The sequence below is a fragment of the Mus musculus genome, chromosome 18, assembly GCF_000001635.26.
Source record: "Mus musculus strain C57BL/6J chromosome 18, GRCm38.p6 C57BL/6J".
Taxonomy (NCBI): Eukaryota; Metazoa; Chordata; class Mammalia; order Rodentia; family Muridae; genus Mus; species Mus musculus.
Window position 1 is genome coordinate 57,801,373 of NC_000084.6, and position 27,463 is coordinate 57,828,835.

At 42.7% G+C, this 27,463-nt stretch overlaps 1 protein-coding gene across 1 annotated transcript; it reads left to right on the forward strand.

Moving 5' to 3' along the window:
- Nucleotides 1-1,640: 1,640 nt before the first annotated feature.
- On the forward strand, nt 1,641-27,463 carry Gm35751 (predicted gene, 35751). The gene is made up of 4 exons (XM_006526422.3): nt 1,641-1,652; nt 16,095-16,184; nt 17,692-17,910; nt 26,472-27,463. Exons 1-4 carry the CDS (start codon nt 1,641-1,643, stop codon nt 26,850-26,852), a joined length of 702 nt encoding a protein of 233 aa, XP_006526485.1. The 3' UTR covers nt 26,853-27,463.

A 27,463-nucleotide genomic window follows, 5' to 3' on the forward strand; every position in this document is an offset into this window, starting at 1 on the left:
AAGGCTTAACTAAGATCCTCTGGAATCTGCTTAACTATATTTGATCAAAAATAATTTTATTTTTTTTTTCATTTTTTTATTAGGTATTTAGCTCATTTACATTTCCAATGCTATACCAAAAGTCCCCCTTACCCACCCACTCCCCCCCTTTGGCCCTGGCGTTCCCCTGTACCGGGGCACACAAAGTCTGCGTGTCCAATGGGCCTCTCTTTCCAGTGATGGCCGACTAGGCCATCTTTTGATACATATGCAGCTAGAGTCAAGAGCTCAGGGGTACTGGTTAGTTCATAATGTTGTTCCACCTATAGGGTTGAAGATCCCTTTAGCTCCTTGGGTACTTTCTCTAGCTCCTCCATTGGGAGCCCTGTGATCCATCCATTAGCTGACTGTGAGCATCCACTTCTGTGTTTGCTAGGCCCCGGCATAGTCTCACAAGAGACAGCTACATCTGGGTCCTTTCAGTAAAATCTTGCTAGTGTATGCAATGGTGTCAGCATTTGGAAGCTGATTATGGGGTGGATCCCTGGATATGGCAGTCTCTACATGGTCCATCCTTTCATCTCAGCTCCATACTTTGTTTCTGTAACTCCTTCCATGGGTGTTTTGTTCCCACTTCTAAGGAGGGGCATAGTGTCCACACTTCAGTCTTCATTTTTCTTGAGTTTCATGTGTTTAGGAAATTGTATCTTATATCGTGGGTATCCTAGGTTTTGGGCTAGTATCCACTTATCAGTGAGTACATATTGTGTGAGTTCCTTTGTGATTGTGTTACCTCACTCAGGATGATGCTCTCCAGGTCCATCCATTTGGCTAGGAATTTCATAAATTCATTCTTTTTAATAGCTGAGTAGTACTCCATTGTGTAGATGTACCACATTTTCTGTATCCATTCCTCTGTTGAGGGGCATCTGGGTTCTTTCCAGTTTCTGGCTATTATAAATAAGGCTGCTATGAACATAGTGGAGCATGTGTCCTTCTTACCAGTTGGGGCTTCTTCTGGATATATGCCCAGGAGAGGTATTGCTGGATCCTCCGGTAGTACTATGTCCAATTTTCTGAGGAACCGCCAGACTGATTTCCAGAGTGGTTGTACAAGCCTGCAATCCCACCAACAATGGAGGAGTGTTCCTCTTTCTCCACATCCTCGCCAGCATCTGCTGTCACCTGAATTTTTGATCTTAGCCATTCTCACTGGTGTGAGGTGGAATCTCAGGGTTGTTTTGATTTGCATTTCCCTGATGATTAAGGATGTTGAACATTTTTTCAGGTGCTTCTCTGCCATTCGGTATTCCTCAGGTGAGAATTCTTTGTTCAGTTCTGAGCCCCATTTTTTAAGGGGGTTATTTGATTTTCTGAGGTCCACCTTCTTGAGTTCTTTATATATGTTGGATATTAGTCCCCTATCTGATTTAGGATAGGTAAAGATCCTTTCCCAGTCTGTTGGTGGTCTTTTTGTCTTATAGACAGTGTCTTTTGCCTTGCAGAAACTTTGGAGTTTCATTAGGTCCCATTTGTCAATTCTCGATCTTACAGCACAAGCCATTGCTGTTCTGTTCAGGAATTTTTCCCCCAAAAATAATTTTAAAATATAGTCTTTCTTTTGAATATATTCTTAAAACGTCCATTTGGAGACTTGCAAGATGGCTCAGCAGGTAAAGATGCTCGCTCCCAAAGCTGTCAACTGGAGTTCAATCCTTAGAACTTGCATGATAGGAAAGAACCAACTCCTGAAAGCTGTCTTCTGACCTTCACACAGGTGCTGTGTGCAAACACCACATACAAATAAATTAACATGTAATTAAAATGTTGAAACTTCCACTTAAAAAACCTTAGCAGCAATATGGGTTGATCATTTCAAGGATTATTGTTTTGTCCTGGTTTTGGCTTTGGTGAATGTATGGTGGCGTATGTATATGTGCTCACATATGTATGCATGTGTGCATGTGTGTAGGACAGATGCCAATCTAAGATGTTCTTCAGGAGTTTGGTTTTTTAGACAGGGTATCCCACTGGCTTGGAGCCCCCCGATGAGATTCAGCTAGCAAGCCCAAAGGATCCAATGTCTCCACTTTCCTACTCCTGCACATCTGGCTTATTCCTGGGGAGCGAGGGGGGGGGCAGGTTTCTGGAAACTGAACTCCTGTCTCACACCTGTGCAGCTGAGCTATCTCCCAGGATCTTTGCTGGTTTTGATACAAAAATCTCCCTACACAGCCCAGGGACACTGTGAACTTTTGTTTCTCCTGCCTCTGTCTTCTGATCTTCAGATTCACAGGCAGATGCCACTAAACATAGCTCTAAAGCTATTTTTTCCTCCACGGTGCTGGGCTTACAGACACATTGCTACCATGCTCAGCTCAAGTCGCTAATGGAGCAGAACTTGAAGAAAAGCAAAGGGACCAAAGGCCCAGCTTTACACTCATCTCTCTATGCTTAAATCTATGCTGTCGCCTGAGCTACTTTCAGCATAACTTTCTGAATGCATAATGATGGACAGAGACTATATCAAGGATTGAGGCATAATAAATGTGTAAGACTGCCGGGCGTGGTGCCGCACACCTTTAATCCCAGCACTCGGGAGGCAGAGGCAGGTGGATTTCTGAGTTCGAGGCTAGCCTGGTCTACAAAGTGAGTTCCAGGACAGCCAGGGCTATACAGAGAAACCCTGTCTAGAAAAACAAAACAAAACAAAACAAAACAAAACAAAATGTGTAAGACTGATAAGTCTGCAAACACATTTTCTGATTGACTTACTTATGACAGATACGTGCAAGGTTGTTTATTTTTACCATTTTGCTTAAGTAAGTCTGAACCTGAAAATAAAACCATGCTTAGTCCATTCGACTGGAAGCCCAGTAGAAGCACCTCTCAGCATCTGTTCTCTAATGTATGGAATTGTACGTGAAAAGGAAGCAAAATAATACCATTTTATGTATATGTAGTTTTTTCATTTATAAAAATAATTAAAATATAATTAGATCATTTCCCCCTTCCTTCTTCTACTTCCAACTCCTCCCATATCCCTCCCCAAATTCCCAAGTACATGGCCTCTTTAGTTATTGTCACATAGATAAACAAATACATATATATATATATGTACATACACACACAAAGGGAGTGGGTGATGGGAGAACCTGGTGGCCAGGTCTGCTTTGATATGTTAAATAGGCACCCCAGTTAGCCTTTGTACTGGGTTTGAGACCTACTAACACTCTAGACTTGTTTTGAACCCTGTATACAAAATGTAGGGAATAAGACTATCATGGACAAGACACTTCGATTAACTGAATACTTGATAGCATCCTATTGAATGCAGGGCAACAGATGAACACAAGCCCTTGAGTACCATGGTAGTTAGTGTGTCTGCATGTTGGGAAAGGAGGTTGCTGCCCCTGGATTTCTTTTGCTCTCGTGGTTGGCCGTGCTGCTCCCTTTATTTGGAGATAACCTTAACCACTATGTTACTAAGCTGATAAGCTGCACAGGCTCAGAGATAACCACAAGCCAGACTTGCACTCTGTTCCAGCCATATCTAGAAAAGATACTGTTAGGGTTTTTTTGTTTTGTTTTGTTTTGTTTTGTTCTCCTTTGGCAGAGATTTGTGCTCTGTTGCCCTTATCAGATGAGGCACTGGCTTGTGAAACAAAGTACAATTAAAGGTAATTTAAAGATTTCTAGTCTTTAAATAGCCTCAAAAATCCAGCATTTATTTACTTCTTCTGCTAAGGAAAAGGAAAATGGCCATGTAAATGGTAATGCTAAAGAAATGGATTACCTGGCAACTAAGACCCAGGGATGAAGAGACTAAAGATAACCTTCCTCCTACTTCGGGGCAACCTGGCAATCTATCGCTCAGCTTTCAGAGATAACTTTCAGAAAGAGAGCTCTTGGGGAATTTCTGAAATGCCTAAACTGTTTGGGAAAACTCTACTTGCTGAGGCTGGTTATGGAACAGGATGACAGCGGAGTGGGTGAGACCCTGCACATGAGTCACAGGGTGAATGATCGGCATGGAATTCTATTCCGTAGCTGGGAAAAGACAAGCAACAATAGAGGTGGACTCAATACAAAGGGGACAGGAAAGGAGGAAGAGGAGGAGAAAACGAAAGGAGAGGAGAAGGGGAAAGAGGAGAAAAGAAGAAAGAGAAAGAGAAGAAGAGAAAGAGAAGGAGGAGCAAGAAGAAAGGAGGAAAGGAAAAGGAAGAGGAAGGGAAGCAGGGGGAAAGGAAGAGGAAGTAATTAAATACAATGTTTTCCTTTTGGAAAAGGACTCTAGAGAGAATACAGCTGTGATTACACGGTTCTAAGAGGAAATCCAGCCAGACTAGGTGGTGTGCGTTGTCATGGAGAGTAGAACAGGGGGATCACAAGTTCTCGCCCAATGCGTGGGTCACATGCTAAAATGCTTTCTTAAAAAAAAAAAAGTCTTGATGTAAAGAGGACAATTGCTTTATGATTCCATTTCAGAGAAGTACCGAAGACAGGACAAATTCACAGTCTAGAAGGTTTAGGTGAGAAGATGTTGGTGGATGAAGAAGACAAGAGGTTTTTCTTGATGGGTCAAGGGATTCTGTGGTGTGTGGTGAAATTGTTTTGGAACTGGAACACACTATGATGCCACTTAACTGTGCTATTTAGAGAAATTACGAAAGCAAGCTCTATGTTCAGTATATGCTACTGTCATTTTAGAACATGAAAATAAACAGGAACCGGAAACAGCCCCCATGATAAAAAGCAAGTATCAACACTCCAGCAAAAAGCTACTATTAATAAGTAGTGATCCTTCTGAATAGGGAGGTGCCCAGAAGTAGAACTGACCATAATAGCATCCCAACCATTTGTAGAGTTTTATATTAAAGTATTCTGCATGCTGCCGTATTTACTTGGGAAGAAGAAAACCAAGGTAAGCAGTCTGAAATTGATGAATAGTTTGCTATAGAGGAAGACCGAGTCTTTATCACAAAATTCTAAAATTACTGAGCTGGGGAGCAAAGGTCATTTAACACCCAATCAAGGTGTAAAGGAAGGAACAAAATTAGAAAATCTAGCCACATGAGGGAATGGCCAGCTTTGAAACTCTATGATTCACAGACCATTAGAGAAATTTAAACAGTTAGCATCTATCACTCACAGGGGTAGATAAGTCTCCTCTAGGGCCATAGGACAGGACCCACTCCTGTTAGTATATGACTATAGAAAATGTCTTTACCGCTTGAACTAAGGCAGTAGTTCTTCAGAGTGCTCTTCAGGCCGGCAGCAACAGCTCTTCCAAGGGACACATTAGAAGTGCACATACCTGGAACACCAGAAATTCTAGAAGGGGACCTCCATCCTGACCAGGTGATCCTGGTGCCAGCTAAACCATGAGACCTCCTGATAGGGAACCATTAGTAGGGAGTAGTTAACAAGGAAAAGTTAAAAAGCTCTACAGGTGGCCAGCCACACCCAACTGGGGAAAACCCCGCAGGCAGATCTCTTGAATAGGAACAACCTTGATAGGAATAACCCTGAAACCCAGAGCAGGCAGGCAACTTTCTCATTTGACTCCAGGGACCTGCCTATCTGTTGCCAGTGTCAGTGAAGGACCTGGGAAGTCACTGTGCTCAGGTGACAGCAAGCATGGACTCTCAGGGTTCAGAGTGTCTGATTCCCATCTCTTCCTCTCAGTGTCTTACTAGGAATGTATCGGTAACTTACGCTGTCCATTTCCAGGTAATGTGCTGAATTCATGGTCCAGCTGGTGGCTTACAGGAGGACATTCCAAGACAGGCCTATCCAGTAGCAGGGCCCAATCGTCCATGGTGAAATGATCTAGCTCTTAGATTCCTTTTCCTCTTTCTCCTTCTATAATCTTTATTCGTCTTTCTGCTGTGACGACTGTGGAAAAATACAAGCTGATAGTAAAACTCTTTGCCTGTATTTCTTTTATATAACATGAGATTTAAAGAGTATTAAGGCTTTTTTCCCATTGTATCAAAACCATTATCACTTTTCTGTAGTGAATTCCAGTGTCCTTAAGCCTATTCTACCTGCTGCCTGCCTGTTGCCAGCTCACATGAACAGCCAGCATTCAAAGGTATAAGGGCCAGCATTCTTTCTTCCTCCAGGATCTACTTTCTAAACCACTGGGTCCCTTTTCATTCCCCAACCTTCTTAGCTACATTTTATGGAGGTCCACACTGCTTTCTAACATGACCCTGTTATTCCTTTCTTTGGATAATGACTTCTTGCTGTATTTGCACTGGTCTCTTGAATTATATTTACCTCTGGCACTGTAGATAACAATCATCGCACAGGATCCAGCAAATGGCATCTGTACCATTCCTCCCAAAGAAAGCCTAGCAAACAAAACTACATTTAAAAGTATAAAACATGAGCCAGGTCTGGTACTCTACATCTGCAATCCCAACATCTGGGAGACAGAGATAGGAGGATTACTATAACTTCATAGCCAGCTTGTGCTATGTAGAGAATTCCAAGTCAGCCTGGGCTACTGGTTAAGTCTGTGTCTCAAAAACAAAAAGCAAGCAAACAAACAAAAAAATACCATGCCCCCAAAGAACAACATGTAAAACATAGATTTTCCTCAGATACTTTCACAGAGGTTTTTTCATATAGTTTTTTAAAAATGATTCTTACAGAGCAAACAATGCACATATTCAAGTTATGCTTGTAGTGGGGGATGCCAAAAATCTGAATGGAACCTACTAGCCAGTCCTGGAAGAATCAGTGATTATGAAATTTATTCCCAGTAGGGAATATAGTGGGATTGTTTGTTTGTTTGTTTGTTTGTTTAGAGGGTTATCAGAGTAAAGAAATTTGAAGATGAAAATCTGCAATTTCTAAAATTTGATAAAAATTATTTTTTATCATGAAAATACTCATTAACTTTTAGAACCAGGGTCTCAAGGAAATAACATAGCTGATAAAGAGGATTTGATGGTACTGATGGAAACCAGCATGCTTTTCTCTCTGGATAAGTCAGAAATAATTTATCTGGCTCACATTTTCAGAGGTCTTAGGCCAAGGTTGGCTCGAGCCATTGCTCTGGGCCTAAGGCAAGCCAGGATACTATGGTAGTAGGAGCATGTGGCAGAAGCTGCCTCAGGGCAGCCAGGAAGCAGAGAGCACAGGGGAAGGGAAGAACACAGCCAGCAAAGATGTTCTCATGGAACTCTCTTCCTCCACACATCTGCAATAACGTTATCACGTCATGAGACATCACATCATTAGCCCGTCTGTCTACAGTCAAATCTCTTCCCAATGACTTAATCTACCTGGTGGGGATTCAGCTTCCAGCATCTGAGTCTTTGGTGTTGGGACTTTGTATCCAAACTTGTCTTAGTCGGGGTTGCTATCGCTGCGATGAAACACCATGAACAAAGCAAGTTGTGGAGGAAAGTGTTTGTTCGATTTAACACTTCCACAGGTCTGCTCATCATCAAGGAAGTCTAGACAGGAACTCAAGCAGAGCAGACACCAAGCAGACACCAGATGCAGAGCTCATGCAGAGGTCATGGAAAGCTGTTGCTGACTGGCCTGCTCTCCATGGCTTGCTAACCATACTTTCTTATAGTCCCCAAGACTAGCCCAGTGGTGGTTCCACCCACAATGGTCTGGACCTTCCCCGATTAATCATTGATTAAGAAAAAATCCTACAGGCATTTGAAGAGTCATTTTCTCAAATGAGGCTCCGTTCTTTCTGATGACTCCAGCTTGTGTCAAGTTGACATAAATGTAGCCAGCACAACTGAGCTCTTAAGAACCTGACACACAAACACATCACTGTGAGGCCACCAGTTTTCCTTTCTTGTTCATCCCTAAGATTACACAGCAGCATAAGCATCACAATATAAAACATTTTTAAAAATCTTAAAAAGTACCACAATCTTTACAAGTTCAAACGCTTTAAAATTTAATCTCTTCAAAAATTCAGTTCTTTGAAAAGGTCAGAGTCTATCAGCTGTGGGCTCACATCTGATCAGAAGTAAATTAAATGCTTTAGGAGGGAAGAACCAGGACACAATCACAATCAGATCAAAACAAAATCAAATTCCAACAGGGCAAATAACTTACTGTCCAATGTCTAGGATTCACTCACAATCTGGGCTCCAAGGGGCTTGGGTCACTTCTCAGCCCTGCCCTTGGCAGTACATACAGCTTGTCTTCTAAACTATAGCAGGCTCCATGACACTGCTGCTACTGGGTCTTGGTGGTCTGCTCATGGTACTAGAATCTCCAAAATTCCTAGGCTCTCTACAGTAACTGAGCTACACTTTCACCAAGTCTCTCCTGGGCCCTCTCCCTGGTGCCACGCCTTAGTGTTCCTGCAGGACCTCTTTAGTCCGGGGCCTCCAGCTGCTATTGAGGATGAACCTTCAACAGGCTCTCCTTGCCTCTCTCAGTGTAAGCCTCAACTGTTCTCCCTGACCCCGTCATGCCTGTAAAACCAGTACCATCTGGGTGACTCTACCAAGTTTAGCTGCTAAGTCAAAGTACAGTGTATATCACCTCTGGACACAGCGTTTGTGTGCTGACTCTAAGGAAATACTTTTCCAGAAGATTTCACCTCAATGGTGCTGCTCTGTTCTTCATCACTGCTAAATTCTCAGCTCCACATCAATTGACCCAGTAAAGCAAAAGTTTTACTTCAGTGGTGCTGGTCTCTTGTTAATCCTGACTCTTCAGCCCCAGATGGTAAGATCCATAAAATCTTAATTCAAAATAACAAACATGCAATGGCCCCAATAGTCTTTAACTCTCAAACTTCCCTCCGCAACTTACACAAGCCAGGCCTCCATTGTCTGCATTTTTCTCAACACTCTTTTCCTCATTCTTTCCCACAAAACGGCTCACCAAGCTTGAACACTTAATGGCTTTTCTTACCTAGAGTTTCAAAGTCCTTCCATAATTCTTTCCAAAACACCGCAGTCACAGCAATACCCCACTATCCTAGTACCAATTTCTGTTGTAGTTGGGTTACCATTGCTGTGATGAAACACCATTACCAAAGTAAGTTGAGGAGGGAAGTGGCCATTTGGCTTACACTTCCACACTGCTGTTCATCACGAAAGGAAGTCAGGACAGGAACTCAAACACTGTAGGAACCTGGAGGCAAGAGCTAATGCAGAAGCCATGGAGGGATGTTGCTTACTGGCTTGTTCCCCCTGGTTTGTTCAGCCTGCTTTCTTATAGAACCCAAGACCACCATGCCAGGGATGACACCATTCACATTCACATTAGGCTGGGCCCTTCCCAGTCAATCACTAATCAAGAAAATGTCCTCCATTCTTGCCTACCACCCCATCTTATGGAGACATTTTGCTCTTTTAAGTCCCTTCTATCTGATGACTCTAGCTTGTGTCAAGTTGACATAAAACTAACCAGCACTAAACTGTAACACTCTCCTTTTTGTTTAACAGTTTCCAAGTCCGTGTTTTGTAGAAAAACTAAATATTTTACTTCTAAAATAAACATTTTTTTCTCTCATTAGGGAAGGTAGGAGCCAACACTCTAGTTCTATGTATTGCTTCAAATACTAAAGTTTGTGAGTAATTCTGGTCCATTCCATAGTAATAGTAAAATAATAATAATACTAGTAATAATAATAATAAGTCCCTCAATAAGGATGGTTTGACTAAGTATGGTAATACATGCGTATATAATCATAGTCACACAACACAAATCTTATTCATGTTCATACAAATTCCAACACAGTTCTGAAACTCCCCTGACAAGTTCTCTTTTGATGGTGACTCAGGTTTCCACACTCCTTGAATACAACAGCTAAGCCAGCTGCCACAATTAAGAAGAGATTTAGAAGTACTCTGGCATATAACTATTTTGGCCCAGAAATACATCTTTCTACTCATGTATCATTGGCCAGAGTTAGCTCCGTGACTCTAACGTAGCTGCAGATACAGGCTGGAAGCTAGGAAGGGCACAGTAAAATGGGGCATGTCTTAAGGGCCTTTCCCACAAGCAGCACAGACTTTTACAACTCAAACATAGCCCAGCTTCACGTATATGTTATCTCAAATCTGCAAACAACCATTTAAGATGGGTTATTAATTTCACTTTATGAAGAAGCCAAGGCTCATAAAAATTTACTAATTTACATGTAATTACCTCTAATCCTCACAGAAGTCTCCCACAGTGTGTCTTATAAACTCTAGTAACAATTTAGCCTCCTAACAGTAAGGACTTTTCTAGAAGTAGACCGCAGAAGTAGGATCCACTCTGTAGGAGCGGCATCCCCATGATTCACAAAGGACCCTGTACCATGCCCAATGCCCATCACTGAGAGTGAAGGGACAGAGTGAAGGGACACGTGGAGACGGAAAACCACAAGGTCTGCTTGTATAATGCACACCAAGGTACCAGAAGGCACCTGTGGAGCCTCAAGTGGGTTTTCATACTTATGTTGGGACTCCTAACTTCAAAAAGGTGCTTGTACTGGCTAGTTTTGTGTCAACTTGACACAGCTGGAGTTATCACAGAGAAAGGAGCTTCAGTTGAGGAAATGCCTCCATGAGATCCAACTGTAAGGCATTTTCTCAATTAGTGATCAAGGGGGAAAGGCCCCTTGTGGGTGGGACCATCTCTGGGCTGGTAGTCTTGGTTTTATAAGAGAGCAGGCTGAGCAAGCCAGGGGAGGCAAGCCAGTAAAGAACATCCCTCCATGGCCTCTGCATAGGCTCCTGCTTTCTGACCTGCTTGAGTTCCAGTCCTGACTTCCTTGGTGATGAACAGCAGTATGGAAGTGTAAACTGAATAAACCCTTTCCTCCCCAACTTGCTTCTTGGTCATGATGTTTGTGCAGGAATAGAAACCCTGACTAAGACAAATTGGTACCAGCAGAGTGGGGTATTCCTGTGACAACCTGACCATGTTTTGGGGAGGACTGTGGAAGGACTTTGGAACTTTGGGCTTGAAGATCCATCCGTTGTTATGAGCTCTGTCGGATGTTGTGTAGGAGCTTGGAAGATAATATTGAGAACACTGCAGAAGATGGAGGTCTAGTTTGTGAAATTTCAGAGGGAAAATTAAAGACTCTTTTCAGGGCCATTGCTGTTTTGATTGTGAAGATTCTGTAGTTCTGGTTAGCTGGGGCTGAAGAATCAGCTGTGATTAAAAAGATACCAGAACTACCAAAGCAAAAACTTTGCATTACTGGGACTATTGATGCTGGTTAGCTGGAGCTAAGAAATTAGCGGTGATTAAGAAGAGACCAGCATCATTGAGGTGACATCTTCTGGGAAGTGTTTTCTGAAAGCACAAAGACGCTGTGTTCCAGAGATAGCCAAGGTTGTACTCCTGCTGCAGTGGGACTTGGTAATGTGTAAGGGTCACCCAGGTGGTACTGGTTTTGAAGGCATGAAGGGGTCACGCAGAGCAGCTGAGGCTTGGCACTGTGAGAGGCCATGGAAGGCATTGGTGAAGGTGCAGCCTCAGTTGCAATTGACGGCCCAGGACTGAAGGGGTCATGCAGTGTTTTGGAGATGCCAGTACCATGAGATGACCACCAAGAGCAGCAGCAGCAGTGGAGTCCAGGCATCTGGAGCCTAGAGGATGACGTGTGTGCTACAAAGGGCATGGCTGGAGAAGTGACCCAAGCCCTTGGAGGAGCCCAGAAGATTGTGAGTTGGATCCCAGACATTGGATGGTTAGAGATTGACTTTTGCTTTTGATTGTGACTGTGCTCTGATATTTTCCCTCTTGAAGGAAGAAACTATTTTAGTGGAGCCCACAGTTAAGAGATTTTTAATTGAAAAAAGACTTTGGATTTTAGAAGATACTGGACATTTTAAAGGGATTGACTTTTAATATGTAAAGACTGTGGGACTTTTAAAGTTGTTTAGATCTTGGGGATGAATAAGAAATTAAGGGTTGAGGCTTTCTAGTGATGTGTTTGTGTGTCAAGTTGACAAGGGGTCAATTGTACTGGCTAGTTTTGTGTCAACTTGACACAGCTGGAGTTATCACAGAGAAAGGAGCTTCAGTTGAGGAAATGCCTCCATGAGATCCAACTGTAAGGCATTTTCTCAATTAGTGATCAAGGGGGAAAGGCCCCTTGTGGGTGGGACCATCTCTGGGCTGGTAGTCTTGGTTTTATAAGAGAGCAGGCTGAGCAAGCCAGGGGAGGCAAGCCAGTAAAGAACATCCCTCCATGGCCTCTGCATCAGCTCCTGCTCCCTGACCTGCTTGAGTTCCAGTCCTGACTTCCTTGGTGATGAACAGCAGTATGGAAGTGTAAGCCGAATAAACCCTTTCCTCCCCAACTTGCTTCTTGGTCATGATGTTTGTGCAGGAATAGAAACCCTGACTAAGACAGTGCTATTTCCAAAGACTAAAAGAAACACAAAGCCGGCACTGCATCCAAGTTAGGCTTTTCGTAAACCTAAAAAGATAGATTTAAGGCTCAGAATCCACAATTAGCTTTCAAGACCCTGAAAACTCAGAGTGATCAGGAGTATTGTATTTCTGAAAAATGTGCAGAAAAATATGAGACACCTCTCACAGTCACTACTTAAGACCACACTATCTCTTTCCTCTCCCAACTGTCTAATTGGGATATTTTAAGCTGATATCCTGAGCTCCAATTAAGGAGATATTGGATATAAATACACACATACACACACACACACACACACACACACACACAAACACATGTGTATATATATATATATATATACACACACACACACACACATATACACACACACACACACACACCTTGGCCTAACTGGTATATATTCACTTGCAGTCTTTTTCCTATTTCCCTATATAAATAAGTTATGGCCAGCCAGCCTGGTCTTCAGGAAAGTTTGTACTGCTCACTGTACTGTACTGACACACTCGGCGACATAGCTGGGCACAGCCACAGGTATACTGTGATATGAGATATCTCAGTGCACCAGGAAAAGAAACATGTGTGAACATGGAAATGGTCAGACAGGAGTATGTGGGAAATTCTCTCCATCATCAGACAGCTGAGAACTGGAGGAGGTAATGCAGATTCCACAGAAAGTGCTCGAAGGAAGTTTTCTCCTGTCAGAAACAAACCTACCGGCATACAATTACAAGCCACCATAACTTTGTCTTTTAATGGCAATTACATGGAATAATACTTTCTAAAATTTCTAGGTTTGCAAGAGTACTTCCTAGTATAAATACACATATGCATATGTAAATAAAATTGTATATGTTCCTTAAATTTGACAGCAATGTTTTATTTCATATGACTACTATTGAGCTATGGAAATAAAAGAGGTTTGGGTAAATTGTTAGCACAAAGAAAACCAAGTCTCAGTCAATCGTGCCAGTGAAAGTATTTTCTGCAATCTCTATAGACTTTTACATTAAAACGCAAAATGTGTTGATAGATGTTCTCAAATAGTAAATACGCAAAGGTATTGGGGAAAGTGCAGTTTAATTTCTGGAGTTTACTTGAATGTGTAATGTTTGTCAGCTTTTTAAAATGTGTGTGTGTGCAGCTTCTTTTTCCCAATATGCATCAATATGTCCTATTCTTTTCCTTAAAGAATCTTCCCTCCCCATTTAGGCAGGCTTAGGTACACCGGAGTCAGCATCCACCCTTGTGTTGGCCTCATTGGCAACACAGTGAGGCAATACTCCCTACTGGCCTAGGAGACCTCCAGTCAGTTTAATATTGGAAGGAGAAAGAGAGAAAGAGAGAAAGAAAAAGAGAAAGAGAGAAAGAGAGAAAGAAAGAAAGAAAGAAAGAAAGAAAGAAAGAAAGAAAGAAAGAAAGAAAGAAAGAAAGAAAGAAAGAAAGAGGGAGGGAGGGAGGGAGGGAGGGAGGGAGGGAGGGAGGGAGGGAGGGAGGGAGGAGAGAAAGAAGAAAGAGTAGATGATTATAATATGGTGAATTCCCATACCGGCTATTTCAAAGCATTGTAAGTTTTTGAAGATTTAAATTACTCATTGCAGGAGATTAGACTTTAATCTGAGGACATTGATTTGAAATTCCACCACCAAAGGCAACCCCAGCTTGCTGCTGGTTATATCTCCATTCAGATTGTGCTTATCAATCATGAGCGTTGTTCAACTTGAAAGGACAAGTGTGACTCAGTAGGGCTGGAGAAAAAAAAAAGTCCTTGGGTGAAAGTGGCCTGAGAAAGCCAACAAAGGTCCTTCTACTTCACTCTGCATAAACTGAAACCATCCAAACTCTCTGGGGAGGGAGAAACTAGAGTTTCTATCTGGTGCCAAACCAAGTCTGCCCTCCTGTTGGTGGATATAAGACACCTTCAGTCACTGATATGCAGCAAGAAACTGGAGCGTGCCCAGGAAACGTTTGGTGTTGGCCATTGAAAAGGCTATATCGAATGATAATGGCTATATCAAAATGCTATTGCATATGCATGAAGGATGACTGCTGATTTATTTTTCCTTTGAAAAATGTTAATTACAGTCCATACTTTTAGAAAGTTCTGCCTGAAGACAGAGATAGCCTGTCTCACTGCAAGTGTTTTTAATAGCCCCGAAGAGGGAAATGACATCAAGATAAGATACTCTTGCCATTTTATTAAATTATGTCAAAATATCCCGCAGAGCTTACGTTGTTCCACAAATTCTACATTATTCAAAAACGGTTCCCTTGTCTTTTAATTGAAGCCCCCCAAAAAGGAATACATTTGTTAAGGGGAAGAGAAAAAAAATCAAGTACGAAAACAGAGGTCAGGAGTGAGTAGAAAGTAGAACCTCTCCAGCATAAAATCAGATGAATTCTCTCCAGAGTTGCCTTCCTAAGAATGTATGACTTGTTCCTCAACACTAAGGACCTGAGACCCTGTTTTCAGTGAACTTGTCTAATTTTGAAGATAGTCCAGTGGCCAGTCTGAGGGTTACTAAAGCCACTCTAATATTCTCCAGTACTTCTCAACGTATTGTGAATTATAGATAACCTTGAAGAATGTCATCTCCAAACCACAGAAACAAAAGGCAGTGGAGAATATATCAACGGTAGAAAGTCGTCGATAAAAATAGTTTTCTTTATACTTGGTGTTTCCTCTGAATTCTACTCCAATTCTGGGGAACCAGAAAATGGATCTCTGGAGCTAGATGGATAAAAATACCAGGATAATGTTTTTAGGGGGACTTTAGAGATTATGTAGCTAGCCTCCAACTTTCTTCAGGTCCTGTATATTGGGATGACTTCTCTGACATAGTCATGTAGCTGCAGCAAGACTGGATCCTAAACCATTTCTCTCCATTTATGTCACATCACTCCCGTAAACTTCTTTTGCTCCCAAAGAAAGATAAAATAAATTGCACAGTGGATAAATCCATTGTAAAAGAGTCCATGGTTATTTCGTAGAATTCCAAGAACTTCTAATAGTTTAAATAAATAAATAAATAAATAAACAAACAAACAACAGTAAGCAAGATCAGACTAATAGTCCCAGAAGGCAAACACTGGGACGGCTATCTGGCTTTTATGATTAGGGGTAGTTGACAGCAATGTGGTAATAGAAAAGTAAAGGATAAGGGAAAGTATACAGCCCTACGTGCTCATCAAGCCTATTGTGAGCTGCATGAAGAGGAAATGGAAATAAAGCCTTTGAAATGCAGCTGTCCACTCCCTGCAATTTCCACCTAAACACAGCTATTTTCCACCAGGATCCAGCTAATGGAAACGGTGGTTAGCTCATGGACCCCAGGGGATTAGAGTCCAGCAGCCCAGGCAGAGCACCCTGAATGCATTTGGCCACTCCGGACCTCAGAGATGCAGATGGTAGACATGGAGGAAGAGCCAGGGATGGGAAACCCTCTTCAGAGCAGAGTAGCAAAGCCAGCCACTCCTGCAGACACCTGATTGCCACTTGTTAACAGTCAAAAAGAAAAACAAACATCAGCTCAAAAACCAATCTTACTGTAAAGTGTCTTTCTTCACCCAGACTCTAACAGGGAATTGCACAGAGAAAATGGGTTTAAGTCGGCAGCCCCTCAGCCCCTCAGCCCCTCAGCGGCTCTTCCACCACGGGAGTGTGGCAGAAGCTCACTTCCAATACTGGAAAGAAGCTTTCTTCTCTTGTCCATGTTTGGTTGATTCTGACGCTGCGCGCTAGCATTTTGAATCAGATCTCCAAGAACGACAATGTGAGCAACAACTGGGAAAGGCTGTTTTGTTCCGGTTCCTTCGGCGTTCGATCCTTCTCGTGGGTATTAAGGGTTTGAATGAAGTCTGTACATGCTCAGAGCTATAACAGAATCAACTTGTTTGTGGCTAATGGCTAGAAGGCGTTTCTTTCTTGATAATATATAGCCCACAGCTTATGGAATTGACTATTCGTTTGATGAGCATTTGTTGACCCCCCCCCCATTTACCTTATATTATGCTAAGTATAGATATGAAATATGACCTAGTTTCTAAGCCTGTTTCTGTAAAGTATTTATATGACAGTGGCACTGATATTTCACTCCCGGTGTCTGTTTACTGGTAGAACTGAATAAGATTATATATACGTGTGTGTGTGTGTGTGTGTGTGTGAGAGAGAGAGAGAGAGAGAGAGAGAGAGAGAGAGAGAGAGAGAGAGAGCAATGACAGCCTCTGCCTTTAAGAGAATCAGTTTGAAAATATAAGTTCCTAAGAGATATTGCTACAACAGAGAGTGCACTGTGTAACGTGAGAAGTCAGAGAAAATAGGGGCAGATTCAGTCTGGACGGGGATGAGAGCATAACACTGTGAAATGCTAAAGAGAAGGTGACAGAAGGATGAATGTGACAGGGCAGGAAAGCAAAGGCTTCACCCACCCAACCCCCAGAGGCAGAAGCCCTTCTCTGTAGCAGCAAGTGTTAGCGTTTTCTCAAGCTGAGGACACTTTTGTTTTGGGGAACTGGAATTTGCTCAGGTGCTGGGATAGTCCAGTCCAAACGCACACACAAACACTCACATGCACATACACACATATACATATACACACGTTCATATACATGCATATATATATGCATACGTATACACTATATACATGTGCATAATATATACCAAATATATCCACACATGCATATATATATATACACATACACAAGTACATATATATATACACATGCATGTATACATACACACATGCATATATGTAATATAGGCATATATAAAAATACATTATATATATACATACATGCTATAAACAAACACACATATATATACATATGTACACATGTATAAGCACATATATACACATATACACGCACTCATACATATAAACACATACACACACACACACACACACACTGCCTGATTCTCATGGCATTTCTTCCCATTCCAATTCACCCCAAGGCAGGAAAAGGAGATGGTAAAGTCGGCAGATGAGTCATAGAGGAAGTAGGGGAAGTAACTGCTAAATAAACCTAGAGTTAAAAAATGAAATAATTAGAGTAACACAATATACCTGTGGGATTTAAGACATAGTGCATAGCCCACTGGTCTTCTACAAGAAAAATCTTTGCAGTGCAGTCACCGGGACAGGTGTAGTAGCGCAGTCCTGCCTGTCTGAACTGGATGCGCCATTTGTTCTAACACATAAAGAAAGTATTCCGTGATGGCAGAACAATAAGAACCAGTGACGATAGGAAACAGGATTGCTTCTCCACACCCTGACCTCAGCAGGCATAGCAAATCAATTATACAATGATTTCCCTGGCTCTTTACTGTCATTCCTCAACAGCAGCTCCACAAAGAACATGCTAAACACACCAGAGAAAGCTCAGACCTGCAGTCTCATCAGAGTGACAGGCCACAGACCAACAGAAAGCCCTCCTTGCTCCTGGATACTCCACGTGTAACAGCCGAGCTGCTACAGAGGAATGTGGGATGCTCACTGAAGCCTCGTGCCTACTCCTTTCTCGAACAGAGAAGCGGGAAAGCACCTTTAAGAAAAAAACAGGTACCTCTGGGTCCGCTTTAAATCAGGGTTTGGGATTTTGACTCAGAGTGACTCATGAGGAGGGAAAGGCAGGGTTCGGTTTACAGTTTCCTCTCAAGACCTGCATCAAAGACAGAGCTATAACTGTAACAGTGGTAAGGGGCAGGGCAGGTCCTCCGAAGTAGAGGAAGTGGAGGCAGCTCACACAGCTTAGCTTCCGGGAATGAAGTTTGTGGAGTCAGTCCTAGAAGCTCAACTTGAGTTTGTTTCTTCACCTGCCTCCCCAACAGTGACTTCACAAAGGTCTTAATAGCCAAGAATCTTTCTGTTAAAACAGGCCAGACTATTGTTACGGTCAAGCCCTGTAAAAAGACCTACCTTAAGCCACATTTCCTGAATGAGTAGCATATGCCGAACTGGTTCCCCCAACCCGAGTATGTCAATTTAAGCTCGGACTCCAGTAGCTTGTGCTAGTATTACAAAGATGAATTCTGAATCCATGTTTCTACACTCAATCCTGACTTTCCTGACCTCCTGTACCTCGCATTGCTTCCGGGGCTTCCACACTTAGGTTTTCTACCCACACTAGGAGATCATGGATCAATAATTTAATTTCTCATCTTTGCTTTCACTAGCAGGATCATCTGGGTTCACGACTGCATCGTAATCTAATTTCCCCTGCTTCCTCCTCTACCAGTCTGAGCAAATCTTTCTTTGCATAATCTCTTTTCCAACTCTTCCACTATCTGCCCAGGCTTTCTGATCTCATTATGACTCTACTGTAGCATTCTCCCCGCAGGATTCCCTGCTTGCAGGATCATCTAACCCCTTTAACTTTCCACTTTACTCAAGCTATGGCAACTTCATTAGTATGTCTATCCATCTATAAGCCATGCTCATTTAGCACGTCCCACTCTTAACATTTTGAAAATTCCAACACCTTGAATACAAGCTCAAACAACTTAGTTTCCTGTCTGGGCGCCCAGGATTAACTCTTATTGTAAACTAATATTGTGCTTGCTTAGCATGTCCAAAGTCTTGGTTCCATCCCCAGCACCACGGAGAGGGAAGGGGAAAGGGGGAGACAACACTAGAATCACTATAATCAGATCCATTCTACATCATATTTCCTTTACCACGTAACGTGCTGGATAATTTTATGTTAACTCCACACAAACTAAAGTCATCAGAAAGGAGGGAGCCTCAAGTGAGAAAATGACTCCATAAGATCAGGCTGTAGGCAAGCCTGTAGGACATTTTTTTAATTGGTGAGAGCCCAGTCTATTGTGGGTGGTGCCATCCCTAGCCTAGTGGTCCTTGGTTCTATAATAAAGTACTAGGCTGAGCAAGCCACAGAGAGCAAGCCAGTAAGCAGCAGCCCTCCATGGCCTCTGCATCAGCTCCTGCCTCCAGGTTCCTGCCATATTTAAGTTACTGCCTTGACTTCTTTCAGTGGTGGACTGAGATGCAGAAAGTGTACACCAACTTAACCCTTTCCTCCCCAGCCTATTTTTGGTCATAGTGTTTCATCACAATAGTAACTCTAGAATAAGTGCCCTAGGTGATTTTTTTTTCCTGTAATTCATATAATGTTGAGTACAGGAAAAAAAATACTAAATTAGAAAAATAACATTGTAGATGTTTTAGCCAACATACTATCAGACCTAACTTAACTTCTAGAGGAGTTACAATGCCCTGTTAGTCGTACAAAATGTTTAAATTGGCTAAAGCCATCAAATTATCTACATTGTGATTAACTGTATCATTGGCTTGCAGAAGTGACCACTTTTGGGTGGATATAATTGTAAAGCCAGGTATGATGATGGGCCATCTGATATACTCCATCATTAGCATGTGTTAATGACATGATAGACTCAGTGTCAGAAGTGCATTATTCATTTTGCCTAGCTCACCAGATGACTATGACTCTACATGCAAGATGATGAATGCTCTTCTCCATCTCTTACCCACTCTGTTATGTGCTTGCACCTGCAGAAATATTTCCCTTCCAGATATAAAGCATTTTGCCCCGTGTCATGGTTTGAATGAGAATGGTCACTGTAGGCTTATATATGTGCATTCTTGGTTCCCTTTAAAAGAATTGTTTAGGAAGGATTAGGAGGTGGGGCCTTTTGGAGGAGGAATGTCACCGGGTGTGGGCTTCAAGGTTTCAAAACCCACACCATTCCCAATTCTCTCTCTCTCTCTCTCTCTCACTCACTCTCTCTCTCTCTCTCCCCTTTTCCCCTCTTCCTCCCTCCCTCCCTCCCTTCTCCCTCTCCCTTTTTCCTGACTTCTTCCTTCTTCCATGCTCCCTCTGTCTTCCCCTCTGCCCTTCTTCTCTCTCCCCCTCTCCCTCCCTTGTTCTTTCTTCCTCCTCTCCCTCTCTCCCTTTTTCCTACCTCCCTCCACCCCCTCTCACTCTCGTCCTCTTTTTCTCTCTGCCTTCTAGTTATTGTCTCAAAATGTAAACTCTCAGCTACTGCCCCAGTGCCATGCCTGCCTGTCTGATGCCATGTTTCCCAGCATGATGACAGTGATAGACTCTGTGACCCTCTGGAACAGTAAGCTCCAAATTAAATGCTTCATTTTATGTCACCTTGGTCATGGTGTTTTGCCATGGCAATAGAGTAGTATCTATGACACCCAAGTACAAGGGACTGGGGTGCATATATAAGTATCAAAACAGACCTGGCCTCCAAGTTCTCCCAGCATCCCTCAGTCCCTACCTGGCACACCCTGCCTCCAACCCTGAACTTTCCAGCCCAGGGGCTGGACTGTCCTTCCCCCAGAGCTTCTTCCCTATATAGTCGACATTTTCACTGTATCTATCTATCTATCTATCTATCTATCTATCTATCTCTCCTCCTTCTCTTCTCTCTGCTCACACCCTTTCTCTCCCCTACACCCCATAGCAACTACCCTGGCCTCAATCCTTGGGGCCAGTGAACTTGATGGAGAGCAGCTTCCCAATAAACCTGCCTTAATATAATCTAATCTGGCTTGAGTTGGCTCATTTCATCGGTGGTGGAGAAATAGCCTATCACAAAGAAGGGAGGCCTTTTGTTTAGTTCGTTGGTTTTGTTTTTGTTGTGTTTCTCTGTGTTGCCTTGGCTGTACTGGACCAGGCTGACCTTGAACTCACAGAGATTCACCAGTCTCTTCCTCCCGAGTGCTGGGATTAAAGATGCACTCCAATACTGCCCAGCTAAAAGGCTTCAGGTGTTGTCTTTTAATTCCCTTGCCACCTTACACTTACAAAATCCTTAGGAACTCCCATAGCCTTTTCTTCTGTGACCAAGCTCTTCTACAGAGGATGAATCTGGACCTTTCTCTACAAGTCCAACATATTCAGATCACAGAAGGCTGCATTGGATAGATACATCTCACCTAGTTTTAATAAGATATGCCTCACACTCGGCCTAAAAAAAAAATCTATCCTTTTATATCCATTGCAACAATACATTGGAGACTTCCAATTCTCAAATCTTTATGTATAACAGCCTACCACTCATCCAAAATCAGAGAGTTAATTGGTATTATCCTTTTTTTAAATTTAATTTACTTTTTTTTTTCCTTGCTGGGAACCAAACCCAGACTCTTGGCATGCAAAGCAGGCTCTCACTAAGCTACGTGCTCTCCACAGATGTTAACTTAGGAAAGCAAATGACAACTTTCCTATGCTTCAAATCTGTCAGTTTGTCTTCCCTAGGAAACAAGTGCCCAAAGCAACTCCCAAGCCCATTCCTTTTCCAATGAATCGTCTGTGCAACTTTAGCACCGGGCAAAGACAAACAACACGCTTTCTTTCTCTTGTTGTCATAGAAACACTAACCAAAAGCATCTCAGATGAGGAGAGGGCCTGTTTCATCTTAACACTTCCAGGGCACAGTCCATCAATTAGGGATGGTCCCCGAATAGCCCAAATAAGGAAAGTCAGGGTAGGAACTCATGCTAGGACTGCTTACTACACAGCATTACTTCAGACTGATGAAATGAGCTCCCAGGCAGGGAAGCACAGCAGAAACCATGAAGGAATAGTTTTCCCTGGCTCTATGGGCTGCCTCTCTCTCCCAGGCTCATGCTGGGCTAAGCTTTCCTATACAGCCCAGGACCACTTAAGTAGGGATGGTGCCACCCACAGTGGGCTGGGCCCTCCTGCATTAATTAATAATCAACCTAATCCCTCACAACCACGGCCACAGGCCAATCAGATGTAGGCAATTCTTCAACTGAGTCTTTCCTTCTGGCTATCTCTAGGCTGTCACAGTTGACAGTGAAGCTAAGTGGATGGGGTCAAATCTTCACAGAGGGAATCACGGTTCCATTTATTCATTTATTATTTACTTATATTTATTCATTGACTTGTTTACTCGGGAGGGTAGTCTTTGTCCCCAAGTCTGAAGCCCTCTGTGATGGATGCTGACTCTTCCCCAGGTTAGCATCCTCCTGCCCTAAACTTTTTTTCCTTTCTCCACATCACATTCTTCTACTCTCCTTTCTCTCAAGCCAGATCTTGATTTCTCTTGAGGAAATCCTCTCTCCTTGGGAACGTGCCTGCCTGCTGCACCCTCATCAAGAAAGCCCTGTCACGCTTCTCCATGGGCATTTGCTTGCTGCGTTTAACACTCCTTGTTTGTTTGTTTTGGTTTTTCGAGACAGGGTTTCTCTGTATAGTCCTGGCTGTCCTGAAACTCACTTTGTAGACCAGGCTGGCCTTGAACTCAGAAATCCGCCTGCCTTTGCCTCCCGAGTGCTGGGATTAAAGGCGTGCACCACCAAGAGATTTTTGTCTGGTCGTATCACATGCCTCTTATTTATTCTCCCGGCTTATGTTTCAATTTCCTCCCACCTTGCTCCAGCCCCATATTTTCTACTTTTCTGATTTCCTTGGTTTCCCAAGAAGGGCTTTTAGTGCTTGCTTCTCCCTGCCCCCTACTCTCTAAGGCCCTCCACACCAGCTTAAGCCACACGGCCTTTAGTGCCCACGTGTCTGGTTCTTTCCTCTGACAAGAAGATAAACAGAGCACATTTTCCACGTTGCCCTCAGCTCCCTTGCTGTTCCTCCAAGGACTGGAATCTGAAATGCGATCCTCATCCATCATGCCTCCTCACAACTGCCTTCCATGGCAAAGTGGAGAGCCACACATTTTCTTGCCAAAGAAACAGGTGCCTGAACTGGAAATCCCCCCACACGCTCTTCATCTGCTAGCATTCAAAGGCTCAGACTCTGCTAAAGCTTAGAAGTCAGGGAGTCTTGGGGGATGCTTTGTAAATGGAAAACACTTTTGTTTCATCTTAAAGGCTTAAAGTTCATCACCAGTCAGGCCTTCTCTGGCACCACTGCTTTGTGATTTTAGTCCAGGGTTGGGGATGTGGGGGAGAGAAGAGGGGTGGGTACTGATGGACAGTCGCTTCCTTCAAAATGCTCTGTTACTTTGAATTACTTGGGGGATTATCTGCTGAATACCGGAATTCTTGACAATGGCACCTACCACTGCCTGCCAGTGTGCCAGTTGTTAACAAAACTTACGGGTGGCAGGTGATAGGATTCACAATGATCTTATTAAATGCTCAGCAGTATATGGAGAGCTAATTCTTCAATCGGAAAACAAGACAGAGGCGGATGATGATACGGGCAGCTACCTATATGCTTTGTATTTAATGCCAGTCTGAAGGCACTGTGAAAGCAAATGAAGGGGATCCCACTTGGGACATAGTCATCACAAAGATTATAAACACCTTTGCCCATGCCAGACGTTCCTTCGCAACAGAGCCACAGGAGACACCTCAGTGGAAAAGGCTGCTTGCCTTTGGCTCTAAGGCGTGCAGGGCAATTAGCCTCAGGCTTTGGACTCCAGGGCATACTACTGGTCACCTTGCAACAGGTGTGCCCTTCTCCCACGCTCGACAGCAACCTGGTACCACGGGGCCCTTAGTGCTCCCTGATCCCCAGAACAATCAACCTCGTCTCCTGCCCCAAACAATAACATAATAAACTGTTTTTCTCCACTTTTGTGACTTCTTATAAACACATCTTGTGCTCTTTTTTTTTTAGGCTATAGAAATAGTAAGTAAAATAAATAATGATATGTTGTAGGACAAAAGATAGCTAATTTCTAATTCTGCCTCTGCTATGACTGGGCATTTGTCTTAGGATAGTTAGATCCCCAGACTTCTTTCTCTTCCCCACTTCAGATTCAACCTGGTTTGACTTGATAAACCATTAGGACAGAATTTTTTCAACCTGAGATTACAATTGCTCGGCTGGTTATAAAATTAAGTTATGGAAAGGAATGGAATATGTACAAGGGCATTTCAAAGGACACGATTAGTGTTCTATAAACTTCTCTTGTGGCTTTGTGTATACCTAAGATTTGGTTGTTAGTATAATTCTTTTATTATGGATAAAAGTGCAAATGGACCTTGAAATGAAGTCCTACAAATTTAAAGGAACAGAGAGTAGAATAACTCTCTGTTCATAGGCAGGGGATATTAATAGATGCTGACTGTTGATAGACTTAGGATTTCTTTTTAGGGCAATGGAAATGTTCTAAAATTAGGTGGTGGAGGTGGTGGTGGTGGTGTAAATCAGTAAATATACAAAAATTCATTAGTTACTCATGTAAAATATGAGCTTTTATGGAATATAAGCTAATAAAGCTATTTGAAAATATGACAAAAGGCTGCTCAAGAGAGCCATTGATCTGCTTTGGGGCATCTGAATATTCTCCAAAATTATAACATAAGATGCTAGGGGGAAGAAGTCTAAATAGCTTTAATCAGAGTCTCAAAGGGATCCAAGACTTGTGGACATCTTTAAATTTACTTGTATCATTGTACAGAATGCTAGGTTTACTGTATCATTGCTGTGCATTCGTGGACTCTGCCCACAGTGCTCCTTATTTGGAGGATGTGGGACTCTAACCTTTGGTTGTTGGTGTCCTCTGTGTTGCCTTTATTTTTCTCCAAACTTTTCAGCTCTCATAATCTCCTTCATATAAAGCTTTTGAGATTCCTTCCATCCTCCTCAAGAATAGAGTCTAAACCTCCTATTTTCTAACTCTTTTCCTTCTCTGAGTCGAAGAGAGGCAGCTTCTAACTTGTGCATCTTCTCACCTCCACCCTGAGCACATTCTATTTCACTTCTTAGCACAGCTCAGTCGACAGAATCCTGTCCTTTGGCACATGGCTTTTTGCAGCAGATGACGTCAAGCTTAAAAGCAGCACATATTTTCCATAAGCTGCTAGTTCCTTCTAGCTCGTGAGGTAGGGTCCCCCTTCGTTATTTATCTGCTTCTTATTTCCAGCGCTAACAGTAGGGGCTGTGTGGTGTACCTGTTCTTGTCTCCAGCTTACACATTTTCTCTCTCTCTGTCGTGACGCACCCTGCATTGCTGCATCTGCAGATTCCAATGATGTGGTCATCGGTCCTCTCGATGCCCTTCCTTCTTTTTCCACTGAATTGTTTACTTCACAGATGCTGCGTTTTCTCCCCCTCGGTCTACACAGCCTCCTGCCCTCCTCCCCATTTCACACGCTCAAAGTGAGTTTTACTAAGAGATACACGTCCCCTTTCGATTTAATTATTTCGACACCTTGTGCTCTAAACAAATCAATTTCTAAATCTTCACATATGATTTTATGATCTCACATATCTTTAGCAGCAATAAAAGCACACTTCTCTGAAACTAATACAACAGATTGTACCTCTCAAGGGTATTTATGTTCATATGTTTTTATTTAATTTAATTTTTTTTTTTCCAGACAGGGTTTCTCTGTGTAGCCCTGGATGTCCTGGAACTCACTCAGTAAACCAGGCCGGCTTTGAACTCAGAGATCAGCCTGCCTCTGCCTCCCAAGTGCTGGGATTAGAAGGCGTGTGCTGCCACTGCCCAGCCTCAAGAGTATTTCTAAAAAGCCAACAACTCCATGATTGACAGAAACAAAACAAAACAAAATGAAAGACAGTGGTGAAATGCAAGCCTCTGGAAGTGGTTCAGCTAATACCTACCTTGTCTCAGGAAGCCTTTAGAAGCATCTTTCCCACTTATAAAATCAGGCGACTAGTGAGTGTTTTATGGGTTCTCGGTGGAGATTGTGTAAGATAGTGGGGTGCTTGATGGTGCCAAACAACTGTCCCCTTTTGGCTTCCTATCACCATCGGCTCCACACAAACCTTATAAATCCCATCCTTGTCTTTACCAGCTTGCTTATGACAACACCTTTTACTTCTTAACATCCATCACCAGTATTGATGTTAAATAAATTAATTTTGTTTACATTGAGTTGATAGAAAAAACTCTAAGTGTACATTCCTTGGTACACAATATTTTTGTGTTACCCTCTTTACGGCAGGCTGAAAGAGTTCCCCTGTGGTAAACTGGGCATGGTAGTGCACACTATAATCCTAACACTCAGACAGGGGAAATTCAAGTTAGATATCCTTGGACCTTGCCTGAGAGGCATGGGGAGGGAGCAAGAGGAGAGGAAAGAGAGAGAGGATATCTCATGAATTTTAGAATGCCGGACTCTAATCTCAGAGTCAGTTCAAACAATGAAACCTTTGTGCTTCCTTACAGGTTAGAGAGCTGCCTCGTATCCATTCAAACCAGTTGTTATGGAGATTGCCTCTGGGTACCACAGACACATTCCAGCTCACGATCTATTTTTATACGACTGTTCTGAGGATCCGCAGACACCTGTCTCATTTAGCGGCGAGAATATTTAAGCACCAAGATCCATTTAAAACAACAGATAAGCCAGCCTTGATGGCATATTTTAAGCCAGGAATTCTATTACTGGAGACTAAGTTTCCTTTGTTCCAACGATGTCTTTGTAGTACTGTATCCCAAGCCAAGAAAATACAACCTGACTCTAAACAAAATCAGATGGAAGAAAATGTAGATTGGACTAATCATAAAAGAAACCTCCTGCTCTTCTATTGCTGCTCCTTAAATTAGGAAAAAGAGGATGTGGGATGCTGGGTGTGTGTTACAGTCCAAGTACTCAAGAGGCTGAGGCAGAAGGATGGGGATGTCAAGGTCAACTAGGGCTATATAGCCACATCATTTCTCAAGAAAAAGGGTGGATCTAGGGAGGGGACGAAAGGATCAGTGAAGATACTGAGGCCAAATATGATTAGAGCACTTTATATGCACATATGGAAATGTCAAAATTCATGTACAGTGTATGCTAATAAGATTTTCCATGGAGCTCGAGAAAGGACCCAAGAAGCTGAAGGGGTTTGCAGCCCTATAGGTGGAGCAACAATATGAACCAATCAGTACCCCCAGAGCTCCCAAGAACTAAACCACCAACCAAAGAGTACACATGGAGGGACTCGTGTCTCCAGCTGCATATGTAGCAGAGGATGGCCTAGTAGGTCATCAATGGGAGGAGAGGCCCTTGGTCCTATGCAGACTCTATGCCCCAGTGTAGGAGAATGCCAGGGCCAGGAGTGGGTGGGTTGGTGAACAGGGGGAGGGGTTTCAGAGGGGAAACCAAGAATGTAAATGTAAATTGAAATGTAAATAAAGAAAATATCGAATAAAAAGAAAAAAAGAAGAAGAAA